Genomic DNA, 13182 nt, shown 5'->3' with positions numbered 1-13182 from the left:
AATCTCAATTTCTCTCTCTCTCTCTCTCTCTCTCTCTCTCTCTCTCTCTCAATCTCTATCTCACTCTCTCTGTCGCAAAACATCTTTTGTGTAGTATGGAATCTGAAACAGTGCGTCAGTATAAAACATCAGATCTGTTTGGACAACAAGCATGTGTTTGTATGCCATGTGGTGGCTTTGCGTGGGTTATGTTCGGTAGTCTTGTCTGCTTGTCCACTCAGTGATCCGTAGGTTGTGCTGTGCCAAGGTCACATGTCCAGAGCTCCAGAAGCAGTGTGTATGCACTTGATGTATGCACTCTGAGCCTTGAGCTGTGGTGTGGGGTGTGTGTTTTTGTGTGTGTGTGTGTGTGTGTGTGTGTGTGTGTGTGTGTGTGTGTGTGTGTGAGAGAGAGAGAGAGAGAGAGAGAGAGACAGAGCACCATGTGGAGTTCACACAGGAACACACTGCCTGTATATGTTACCTTGTTAACCTGTGTAACCAATGTGTGTGTGTGTGTGTGTGTGTGTGTGTGTGTGTGTTACAGCGGCTGATGGCCCTGGAGATCGCTTCATTATTGGAGAGTCACAAGCTGGAGAGCAGGTAAGGCTTCAGTTGAGTTTGTGTGTGTGTGTGTGTGTGTGTGTGTGTGTGTGTGTGTGTGTGTGTGTGTGTGTGTGTGTGTGTGTGTGTGTGTGTGTGTGTGTGTGTGTGTGAGAGAGAGAAAATGAGTTGTGTGTGTGTGAGAGAGATAGTGTTTGTGTGATATCTACTAGATTTCTTTGTCTGTTACCATGCTGTAATGAAGTAAAAGTAAACAACCCCTGACACCTTCATTACGTGCGTGCATGTCTCTGTTTATGTGTTTTTATTTACTTGTTTACCCCCCTCCGCCCTCTAGCCCACCCACACGGTGATGCCCGGTCAGGCTATGCGGGTCACGACGGGCGCACCCATCCCCTGTGGTGCCGACGCCGTGGTTCAGGTGGAGGACACCGAGCTCCTGCGCGAGTCCGAGGACGTGAGTCCACCCGCACGACCTCACGGCACACGGCCGGCACAGGAGTGTGTTGGGCAGCACGAGTCCGCTGCCCGAAGACACACCAGTCTTCTTGATGTGGTTAAGGGAATGCCGTGTAGATGTGGTCTACTAGAATGTTCTAATAATGTACTAAGAGTATTTAAGATGGTCAAAGGTCACTGATGAAGCCAGAAGACAAGAGAGTTCAAGCTGTGGTTGAATGGAAATTATATTGCCCACTAGAGGGCACAATAACCCATAATGGATACCCACAATTATTTTAAACCAGTTTGTTCATTTTGACATCGAAGCAGTTTGTGATTATAGACAGAGAAAATTCCATATACTATATGGTGCTGGACTTAGAATGCAGAACCAAATGTATGGCCAAGTTGTTTTAGATGGCCTCTGTAGGATATTTAGCTTACTAACCACTGGCAGGGCAGACCTGTAAAACTCACCAGAGGCCCTCATTAATGTTGTGGCCAAAGGACTGCCAAGGATTTTTAAACACAAGTCTATAAATATAAAAGCAAGTCTTTAACATTTGGTGATGCTTGCACTTTTGCAAAGTCATCTACAATATGCCTTATGGGTGCAACTTCCTCACTCTTCCCCCCACAGCTCATAGTGTGGCCAGCACCGAAACCAAAGGACATGGTGCATCTGCATCACTTGCATCAAACTAATTGAATTTTTACTTGTTTTATAATTCATCATGACCATTGCATTTCAGTAGCCATTATCTAGTCATTAAAGTCACCAGATAGTGTATTGATCTAACATGATTGCTGTAGATGGTGGAGTGCCACTAATAGCTCCTGATGTATGTGTGGCTTTTCAGAAACATGTAGTCTAGGATGTAATATGGATTTGTAATCCTGTTTTTCGTTTTCCCGATCGTGGAATCCCCCCCCTGCGTGCTCGGGCAGTCGCCCCAAGAGTCGTCCCCGACGGCCGGCCAGTGGTGCCTGACCTCCAGCGATGTCGTAGGTTTTGCCGAGTGGCTTTTGAAGCTTTTCGCCCTCTACAAAAAAGGGCCAAAGTGTCATTTTTTAACACAAGATGGCAGGAGATTGGGCAGTTTTGCACAGTTAAAATGTCCTATTTTCCTGATGCACTGTTGTGTCCAGTATTTATCTGGCAAATAATGTTTTGTTCAGTGGCTGTTTATTCCAGCCACTGGAACAGTTTACAATCTTTATGATATCGGTTTTGTTTAACACAATAGTTATCACATTCTAAAGCCATCTTTACAGATTAAGCCCCCCTTCCCAACTCTCTTAGACACAGGCTGTAAACCTGTCTTATTTCTTATTTACTGATTATAGGCTAGATATAGCCTTTTTTCTATCTATCTTAAATAATTATTGTGCATTTTGTGATTGCCTAAAAACCATCTCTAAAAGACTTGCCTTTAGATCTTTAGTTCTTAGATGATTATGTTGTCCAGTATAAACAAATGTCTTTGGAGAACGCAGAAAAGACATTACACTCCTCCATGGCTCCATGACTTGGATAAGAATACTTGGACATACTGTAGATACATACTGTATCAGGGCGCGATCAGACATGGTGTGGTTGCCGCTTGTAAAACGCATGGTGTTTTGATAAAACTGCAAATGACGTCAGACGTTGTGGGCATGTTGAAGTAAAAAGTGCGCACATTGTATACACTGTGAGCTCAATTTATTACAATGTGCGCACAAAGTTTATTACGGAGGTGTCACTGCAGATTTAATTTTATTTTGGAGATCGAAAGAACATGCGCTCAGTTTACTAAATCCTGTAGGCCTACTGATTTTACTAAATTGCACACTCGTTTTCCAAAATCATACTCTCATTTTACTAGATTGTGTGCTCATTTTAACAAGTCATGTGCTAGTTTTACTAAATAGTGTGCTCATTTTAACAAGTCATGTGCTAGTTTTACTATATAGTGTGCTCATTTTGCTAATCATGCTCTCGTTTTATTACTAGCTAATAAGCTGAGGGTGCCTCTGCAAAAACGCGAGGTGCCATAGACGCACAAAATGCGAGGCGCTAAATATATAAAACAACATAAAGCAGCACACAAGCTACTGCCAATGCAAAACAACATAAAGAGACGCCTCTCACTGCAACTACAGCATCCTTTCTGATCGCGCCCTTGTAGTCCGCACCCAAATTGATTGAGACACACAAGGACACAATTCTGTGGTGTGCAATCATAGTAGGTGTGTCCACTTAGACCGACACTTATTCCGGTCCTCTTCCTTGTTCCACTGTCATTCCCACAGCACACAACAGCATCAGCCTCTCAGCCTCATTGGTGAGAGATGTAATGAGAGAATAAGTAGAGTGAGGGAGACAAGATTCCCATGACTTTACAGCACTGAACGTTGGTGGCTTTGTGTAAAGCTATCGTGATGAAAATTAACCTTTTATATTCAGAGGCTGCCAGCTGCTGAGTTTTTTTTTTTTTTTTTTTTGCCAAAGGTCACCTGCAGGTATCATCCTACAGGTGATTTGTGCTTCTGTTTTTAAATGCTCTGTTACTTGCGTTGTGGCATTGTATACTACAAAGCTAGAAGGTAGTGCACGCTTAGCAGTGTAGAGAGAGTGGTGGGACGTCCAACATCAGAGTGCTGTGTGTGTTGTGCTCAGGGTACAGAGGAGCTGGAGGTCCGCATCTTAGTGCAGGCACGTCCCGGACAGGATATCAGGTATGATGCTTCTATTTCCCAAATGCTTAACCTCAGTTTCTCTGTGTGTTAAGATTCTTGCTATGTGTCAATGTTGTTGTTTTCTTTTCATGTTGTAGGCATTGTCAACAGCTGGGTCTCTCTCTCTCTCTCTTTCTCAAAAGAAAAAAAAAGAAACAGTGTATATAGCTTGTTACGCATTGTGCTGGAGATGTCTAGAAAGTAAAAAGCGACAGTTAATGTCTTGGCTTTCTAGGCATCTCCAGTGATGTCGTTTATTATGTCACAACAGGCCCATAGGACACGACATCAAGCGCGGGGAGTGTGTGCTGGCCAAGGGTACCCACATGGGTCCCTCGGAGATCGGCCTGCTGGCCACTGTTGGCGTCACTGAGGTGGAGGTGCACAAGTTCCCCGTGGTGGCCGTCATGTCCACAGGCAATGAGGTGAGAGACTAGGGACTAGGGAGAGAGAAAGACAGCAAAAGAAACAAATGGGAAAGAACTTCAGAAGGGAATGAAATGAAGGGATAGATCAAAAGAGTAGCTTAGCCTGTAATGAGAGAGCATTAAGAAATGGCAAAAGTGTGGAGATAAATAAGAGCAGTTTGCCCTTAGGGATCAATAATGTAGTCTAAAATCATCAATCATTTATCTGTCTTTCTAAAATAAGTCAGCGTGCTCAATAAGTAAGCCTACTCCCATTATTGGAGGAGATGGTGATGAAGAAATCAGATAATGCCTTGAACATGCACTGTGTCAAGAGCGCAGTCGTGTTTAATAGGTTCTTAAACATCTTAGACTCGATTGTCATGTCATCTAATTTATCAACCCCCCCCCCCCTCCCCAGTACACCGAAAGGGAGACATTACATTTTTTTTTTTTTTAAAGATGCGTCTGTGGTTGAAAACATAATTTCCATTCTGTCCGCATTCTGATAAAGAAGTGTGGATTCCAGCACTCAAGACTCACCCTGTCTGAGCCCTCATGCTCTTGTATTTTACTTTCACGGAAGTTCAGCTTTATTATCTAACCCTGCAATGGTGTGGGGCTATGTTAAAAGGAGAAATCCAGTCTAAAAACATTTTTGGATGATAAACTGTTTTCGGATGATAACTAGTGTACAGTTTCTTTGGGGACCAAAATAGCGTTAATCAGAGTTTGGAGTAAGTTGAATATGCAATTACAACGAAAGAGCATACTGTATAGCATAGCCTTGAGGGCAATCTTGCTACGTCAAAGTAAATCGCTAGTTTAAGACAGTGACTAGGCTCAAAATATCATTACACTGTCTATGCTACAGTGGAGAGGGTCCCTGCAGACAAACCAAAGCATACCTTTGTAAGTGTTAAGAAAGGGTATAAAAAAAGGACTGTTTGTTCAGTCATTACTTAAATTCTTCCTCCAGTTGCCACCATCTTTCAAGGAGAAAGTCCTCTCGTTTTGTTACAAACAACAAATGGTGCAATAAGAGGCTTTCTGAAATGGAGAGTGAGTCTGAACCACAGTGGATCTAATAGTGAAATAGATCATTCAGACTCTCACTCCATTTCAGAGGAGTAGCAGTATTGTGCCGTTCGTTGTTTGTGACACATTTCAAATATAACTCACAGAAATCCATAAAGTCTTCATCCTGGAAGAATGCTATAGAAGCTTCTAATGGTGTTGGACTCGTGTAGGATGGTTTTTAGTGGCAGGTATGGAGGGAGGCTGGCTTTGCTGCCGACCAATCCCTTGCAGACGGTCCGTCATTGCAGTCACTATCCGCTCAGAGGTCTGGCCCAGGGACTCCAAGAGGTTCAGCACCCATTCCTCTCTCTGGTGGAAGAGTTTTATTTGGGCGGTCACCAAGGCTAGCTGTTTGTGCTGGAGCTGTTCTAGGAAATGGCTGTTCGGCAGGGCTCCGCTACTGACCCGTCTGCGCTTTCTGGAAGGCTTTTCTGCAGCAGGAGAAAATGGTGTTAATGTATCATAAGACCATGTTCATGTTACTGCTTCAAACAAAATGAGAACCGAGAGAGAGAGTATGATTCAACGTGACTGACCATGGGGAGGCCGCTGTGAAGTGAAGCCGTGATTACCACACAGGGAAGGTCCTGGAGTTAAGGGCCTGTTGAAGTCCTTAGTCCACTGAATTATAGCTCTCTGAAGAACACACACACACACACATATTTAAAACCATTGTTTAATCAGATGAATATGAATTTCGATTAGCTTTTTGATGAATATTGTTGAATTGGCTAAATGCCAAAACGTATCAACTCTTTGTTACTTACCAGAGGGCCCAGAAGAGCAGTGTTGTGGATCTGATCATCATGAAAACCTATGTCCCAGTGTTTATTGTTAGATGACGCCATGGGTTGGTTACCCAGAAGCTCTTTCAAAACCACAAAAATTTACATTTTTTCCTGCAAGGTGAATATATATGTACCGGTATATGTCAAGGTCCATGGTAGAATTGGAAGGAGAACCTAAAAAGAGGAGAAAAAGAGTTTTTCTACATAAATGACGATGGGGAGCTAACGGTGGAGCAGTCTCAGGAGTACGATACTGGGAATTTCTAGGAGTTGAGAGCCTATCCAAGACACCTCTGAGACACTGAGTCATAGTTCTCAATAGACAAAACAGTAGAAATTTGTTGATAACAACTTTACCTGTACTTTTCATAATGTTTATGTCACAAATGTAAAGTAACAAATTTGTAAGTGATATGACCTCTGACGAAGCAGGTGATCACATTCAAGAAGAAGCTGACAGAGGGAGCTGTGGGGCAAGAGGCAGCACCGTTCCACACTTGGCTTTTGTTCGATTCCTTCCTGCGGTCATTTCCCGATCCCACCCCATCTCTCTCTCCCACTCGCCTCCTGTCCCTCTCCACTGTCCTATCAACATGAAGGCAAAAGCCCAAAAAATATACTTTAAAAAAAGAAGAAGCTGACAGTGTGTGTCTCCAATGCAAGAAAATGCAAACAGGTGTTGCTTACGTTTTCCAATTACAGTAATAAACCGTAAAGCTCTTATTGCACAGGCATGCTGGTTTGAAACGTTGTATTTGCAGCAGCTCAGGTTCAGAGTACTTAATCAGTGCTTGCACCTATCCAATCCAGTGTTTCACACAGACTTAATCCAACGGTGTTCAATGGTGGGGGAGGAAAGGGCCATCACCACTTTCTTAAGATATCTATGGCCATCACAGTGGGGCTGGGTATAGGCTAGTACAAACTACTAGAACCAACAGGCCTGATGTCATATATAATGACTAGTGGCGTATGCTTTGCAAATGTTCTCATGTCAAGATTGAACCCGGCGTATCTACCGGTGGGATACCAGTCAGATAAGAGGGCATGGGGGACCGTGCTCAAAGCCTGTGTCTACCCCTAGATCCTTGAATCCTTGGTCCAGCAGTTTATCCAAATACCCCCAAAAAAAAAAAAACATCCAAAGAAAATCTGTTTCTGTTAATAAATCCAACATTGGTAGTGTTTCATCATCGCTCCAATAATGCTGGCTATTTGTTATTGTTTTGCTATTGCTACTGCTCGCCATGTTTCTATGCTTTGAACATGTACAGTCAGGCAAGCCTAAGAAATGCAATGTTATGCACAAGAAATTTTATATGAATAACAAGCAAGAAACACTGTATCTAATTTTATTCCTGTACTTGAAATCATGTGTCGATGGGAACATTGGTTTCATAGACTGGATACTTTTCTACCACACGCATTTACCACTTTTACCTTGCACATATATCACTTTTATCTTACACAAACACAATATATTCTCACACAGTATATTTAAAAAAGGCCACTCACATGCTACTTTTACCTTGCACATGTACATAAAAAGCTTACACAAGGCAACTTCTCTTGTTACGTGAAGGTAAAAAGTACTGTGCGTGCAAGCTAACATTCAAAAGGACTCAGCGGACCAATGCCATTGGCTGATAGACAATAGACACTAGCCTACATAATGTGTTGAATGCAGGCATGTTTGTATGCAGATATAGGGTATTATATGCTGACAAAACACAATAAACATTCAGGAAAAAAAAAACATTGTCAACTGCAATGTCAAAAAGCTACTGCAACATATTGTGCATCAAGTGTGTAAAGAAAATGATGTGTAGGCCTAAGTATGGTACAGTTGGTGTAGCCTAGATATGGCATAGGCCTAAAACTGGTTATGAGGGTTAATTACATTTAGTTCATGGAGACTAAACAGTAGGGAAAAAAGTGTTTTGTAAATGTGTGGTACATGGGAACAGGAAGTCTAGATATATATATACAGTATATTAAAAAGTTCAAGAGGAAGCTCTTTATGAATAGCGGCACATTTTAACACTACATATTAACACTGACAGAGAGTTGTAACGTGTGTGTGTGTGTGTTTGCGCGCGCGCGTGCCTGCATGTGTGTGTTTTAAGCTGTTGAACCCAGAGGATGACCTGCACCCAGGGAAGATCAGGGACAGCAACCGCTCCACCCTGCTTGCCACCATCCAGGAGCACGGATACCCTACCATCAACTTAGGAATAGTCGGAGACAAGTATGCACAGACCCACAAACTCTGCACACAACCACCAATTTAAAGCAGCACTATGGAGTTTTGGTTTGTTTGGTTAAGTAATGAATTGGTTTTGGTTGAGTAACAAACCTCATATGTGTTCCATATGTGATATCCTGAATGTAAAGAGTGTAGTGCAGTTCTTTAAAATTGACAGAAGTTAGAATTACTATATTCTTATGTGAAGAGTTAGAATTAGTATGTACTTATGTGAAGAGTAAGAATTAGCATGTACTTATGTGACGAGTTAGAATTAGTATGTACTTATGTGCTGAGATTATTGTGGCCTGATGATTAAAATGATGTGTGTGTTGCTGTGTAGTCCTGACGACCTCCTGAATGCACTGAACGAGGGCATCAGTCGTGCTGATGTCATCATCACCTCAGGGGGCGTATCCATGGGAGAGAAGGTGCTTTTCATACCTGGTTGTTCTTACCTGCTTACCATACCTGCTTTTCATTTGTATCCTTCTCTAATGCATGTCATTATGATCAGTTTATCTACACATATTTTTGGTATATTACTATTGCAGCATAGAGTTTCACTCTGTGCTTCATTAAAGCTACCAAAAAGGTATTTTTCAATGCAAATACATTAGTACATCTAATGCTCCTAGGTCTTTTAGTTTTTGACCCTCAATATTTCAAAAGTTCAGTTAATATGTTAGACCTCTGAGTGAACATGTTATAAAGTTTGACAATGTGATTAGGTGCTTTTTGAAGGGATAGTTTACACAATTGTTAGAGCCCTTCCTGAGAGAGATAAGTGTATTGTCGATGTTATCCTGTGCATTATAGTGACCCCTTGTGGCTATTGTTGTGAACAGCATAGTGTGAGTGCAGAGGAAGAACGGATTTGTTTAAAATGAGACTTGTCAATAATGATCACATATTTCCTTACAGGACTACCTGAAGCAGGTGCTGGATATCGACCTACATGCCCAGATTCACTTTGGTCGTGTCTTCATGAAACCAGGGTAATGGAGAGAGGGGCAGGCGGATGTCTTAAAATATTGGTGGCAGAATAGATGATTGGGTTACATGGATGATGAATACAGCTTTATGCCTGTGTGTCATGGGTTGCTATGCAGAATGGGTAACAAATACATCGTACAGGGTATATGCACCTGTTTATGGGAGGTCATCAGTTTGTGGTCTCGTTCATCAATTGTAGGCTGCCCACAACATTTGCAACTTTGGACATGGATGGTGCTCGTAAACTCATCTTTGCTTTGCCAGGTATTTTTGCATGTATGTGTGTGTGTGAGAGAGAGAGAGAGAGAGAGAGAGAGAGAGTGTGAGAGAGATGTGTGTGTATAGTGTAGCTAAGTCTGTTCTCTCCTCCTCTCTATGGCAAAATTGTTACAACTGTGTTATTACTACATATATGTGCTGCATGTTTGTGTGTGTTGGGTCCGTGCCTCTGTAAGAGTGAGTTTGTGTGTGTGTGTGTATGTGTTTGTATCTGTGTGTGTCTGTTTGTGTGTCTCTCTTGTCTCTGTGTGTGTGTGTGTGTGTGTCTGTGTGTCTGTGTGTGTGTGTGTGTGTGTCTCTTGTCTCTGTGTGTGTGTGTGTGTGTATGTGTGTCTGTCTGTCTGTGTGTATGTGTCTGTCTGTGTGGGTGTCTCTCTCTCTCTGTATGTGTGTGTGTTTGTGTGTCTGGATGTGTTTGTGTGTCTGGGCGAGAGTGTGTGTCGGCGTCTCAGTGTCCTAGAGAAGTATAGTTCACAGAGGCCACTTGCTTTTCCACTCTGCGGCAGGTAACCCTGTATCCGCGGTGGTGACCTGTAACCTGTTTGTCATCCCCGCCCTGAGGAAGATGCAGGGCATCCTGGACCCCCGGCCCACCATCATCAAAGCCAGGGTAAGAGCTCACCCTCCACTGGCACGCCACAAGCTTGCTACTCCAACACACACCAAGGCATTAACATGGTGTTTCAATATATACACACTAGTTATTTTATATACGTATGTGCAATGTATATTGCATTTATTCTTATCTATAGTACTTATCTTACTATATCTACTACAATTACTCGTAGATAAAATATATAAATTTGCCACTCCAAAGCCTGGCAAGGTAAAGAGCAGTCACTCATGAAAAGCCTCCAACTCTGGCCTCCACGACTGTGTTGATAGACCTGAAACAGTTCATTGATGTGAAAGGTGCTTTCCTCATCTTAATGATGGATAGAGTCATAGAATCTCTGTCAGCGGGATACAGGAAGAGCCCTGACAGGATGAGGATTTGATCAGTTGTCACCAGAGACTGTGATATCATGTGTGTGTGTGTGTGTGTGTGTGCATCTGTGTGTGTGTGTGTGTGTGTGTGTGTGCATGCATCTGTGTGTGCTCTCTGCAGCTGTCGTGTGATGTGAAGCTGGACCCACGCCCTGAGTACCACCGCTGCATTCTCACATGGCACCATCAGGAGCCACTGCCATGGGCACAGAGCACAGGTGCGCCATCCATCTCTCTCTCACACTCACTCTGTGTGTGTGTGTGTGTGTGTGTGTTGTACTCTTTGGTTGTTTAGTTGTGAGTTCTCAAGAAGTTAGTGAACAACATTTCCAGAAAAGATAACTGAACCAAATCCTCTCTTTCACTATCTTTCCCACTCCCTCTCTCTCTCTCTCTCTCTCTCTCTCTCTCTCTCTCTCTCTTTCTCTCGCTCTCTTTCTACCCATCTATCCACAGGTAACCAGGTGAGCTGTAGACTGATGAGCATGCGTACTGCTAACGGCCTCCTGATGCTACCTCCCAAGACAGAGCAATACGTGGAGCTGCACAAGGGGGAGGTGGTGGACGTCATGGTGATCGGACGGCTATGATGTCATCAAAGGAGGACGTTCTGTTGTCACATGGCCCACAAGGCCAGAGACTGAGGAGGAAGAATAAGAGGAGGAGGAGGATGTGGAAGGGCTTGGTGCAAGGAGAGGGGATGGTTCACGGTGCATGTCCACATATCATTGACTATTCTGTATTATGCAACGGCACAGCTAGTTTTTATTGATTTGGATAACGTTGAAGTATAGTCAACATCTTGATCACAAACTAGGTACATTATGAGAAAAAATAATAATAATTTTAAAAAGAATATAGTATTTCAGACAAAGAAAAATATAACTTTTAACGAAAAAAAAATCTAAATATAAAAAGAGATTTATTCTGTAATATATTAATATGATTATTATTATTATGATTATTCTTCTTATTATCATTATTCTTATTCTTATTATATTAAGGCAACTTTGTTCTTTTCATTGCAATTGCTTTGTGTGTTCAATGCTAGACCTTATCGATAGCTGTAGCATTTTAATAGAAAGCTGTAGGTGCCTGCCAGGAAAAAAAAACTATATATTATTTCCTCATCTTTACTATTTATAGACAAAAAAACGACTTTTTTGATTTTTGAGAATACAGTTGAAACCACAATGACTACAAACAATCCCCCACTACAGCTGACTGTTTGGCAGGAAGTTGAATCGAGACGACTTCCTGTCTCTGCTGCTGTTTTGAATGGACACTTCTCAGTTTTTTTTTTGTTTGTTTGTTTTGATTTCTTAACCCTCCCATCCATGTGCATCATAATGGCTTCACAAAGAGCTTAGCTTGTTGTTTATCTTGTGAGTCTTGTATATGTGCGCAGTGCCAAAAGCGAAGGGCAGAGGATCGGCTGCGTACTCAGACTGCGCCGGATTCCGGGACGGACCGGTCGTCGGTCTAGTTCAGACCCACGACAGACCCAGAACCAGATCCTGGTCAGGGCCGTCCCAGACTCGGGTCACTATCTGGGTAGGAGCGGGGTGGATGGTGGAGTTGGGATGAGGTGGGGTGTGAACGCAAGCCCTCACTGCCCGGAACCCCCAAGCTTCCTTATTATTATCACTTGACCCTGGTGTAGCTCCGATTCCCCCCTACCCCCCATTCCCCCAGGGGCTGCTGGGAAAGTATCTCTTTTATTTGAAAAAGAAAAAAATAAAGAAGAAAAAATAAAGAAAAAGAATAGATAAAAAAGAACAGAAACAAAAGAAAAAATGAAAGACAACAGCTTATTTAAGTGCTGACAGCCTTTTTAACCAACTACACAAAAATATGTACAGTACAAAAGAGAGTAAAGAAGTAAGAACCTTATTGTACAGATACATGTGACCAGCAGTCCTGAGAGCCAGTGACCACGCAATGAGGAGATATTCAACAACTCTGTACTATAACATTTTCTGTAATGATATGAAACTGATGAAAGAGACTATGATAATAAAATCCTTGATCATTATTTAAAAAATATATGTTTTGTGTCATCAGTAGCCTTTAAGGCATCCAATGTAGACTTTGACCACAAAAGTGCACTAGTGGGAGAAATGTATCCATGACTGTATTGCTTGATCAGTAACTAAATCATAAAGCTGTTGCAATTATTATTATTTTATGTTTATTTTATTGTTTTCATTTTTCTATCTTGGTAGACTTTATGTGGGAGAATGTACTTATTCTGAAGGCCTCACATAATATTGGTGATATATAAAGGGATAAACCAAGTATACATTCAGCTTACTACATCCCAGTCACTAGACTAGCGAACCCTCTGTTACATAGTTGGGTAATTGTTGTGATCATGATTCCTACTCTGTGTGGATGACCTACTCTAATATCCTTAGCTCAAGAATATTAATTTCATCTGTTTTTATGAAAAGTTAATCATGACTGAAAACTTCCATACAGATTATATATTATGTTTTTTTTTTATTGTCAAAGGGGCGCTGTCCTACTGCTGCCCTGTTTTGTGTCTCTCCTCGTTTACTAATGAACGATGGTGCACAAGGAATGCGAGATGCATTAGGTCCACTTGAACATACTGCGCAGCCTACTATTGCCTTCCGACCAATCATCGGAGCGGCGGTGGTTCAGAGGGCGAGGAGCGTGTCTGCGTCCATGT

The 13182-nt window shown here is 42.2% G+C and overlaps 1 protein-coding gene across 10 annotated transcripts in view; it reads left to right on the top strand.

The window, feature by feature from the left end:
* The window catches only part of gphnb (gephyrin b), a 108628-nt gene extending 96097 nt beyond the window's left edge, over window positions 1–12531 (top strand). For 6 of the 10 annotated variants that reach the window (XM_048250092.1, XM_048250086.1, XM_048250091.1 and 3 more), the window contains 12 exons: window positions 527–582; window positions 881–1000; window positions 1933–1989; window positions 3647–3705; window positions 3977–4130; window positions 8107–8228; window positions 8569–8656; window positions 9150–9223; window positions 9421–9485; window positions 10004–10110; window positions 10609–10705; window positions 10944–12531. In XM_048250092.1, the coding sequence (XP_048106049.1) occupies window positions 527–582; window positions 881–1000; window positions 1933–1989; window positions 3647–3705; window positions 3977–4130; window positions 8107–8228; window positions 8569–8656; window positions 9150–9223; window positions 9421–9485; window positions 10004–10110; window positions 10609–10705; window positions 10944–11077 (1133 nt within the window). In that variant the 3' untranslated portion in view covers window positions 11078–12531. The remainder of the gene's footprint in view (window positions 1–526; window positions 583–880; window positions 1001–1932; window positions 1990–3646; window positions 3706–3976; window positions 4131–8106; window positions 8229–8568; window positions 8657–9149; window positions 9224–9420; window positions 9486–10003; window positions 10111–10608; window positions 10706–10943) is intronic. The other 4 variants (XM_048250088.1, XM_048250094.1, XM_048250085.1 and 1 more) reach the window with 3 other exon arrangements.
* The last annotated feature ends 651 nt before the right edge of the window (window positions 12532–13182 follow it).

This window comes from Alosa alosa, chromosome 8 (assembly GCF_017589495.1).
Source record: "Alosa alosa isolate M-15738 ecotype Scorff River chromosome 8, AALO_Geno_1.1, whole genome shotgun sequence".
In the NCBI taxonomy this organism is placed as follows: Eukaryota; Metazoa; Chordata; class Actinopteri; order Clupeiformes; family Clupeidae; genus Alosa; species Alosa alosa.
The sequence above is the reverse complement of the archived record's forward strand: the minus strand, read 5'-3'. Positions and strand labels throughout refer to the sequence as shown.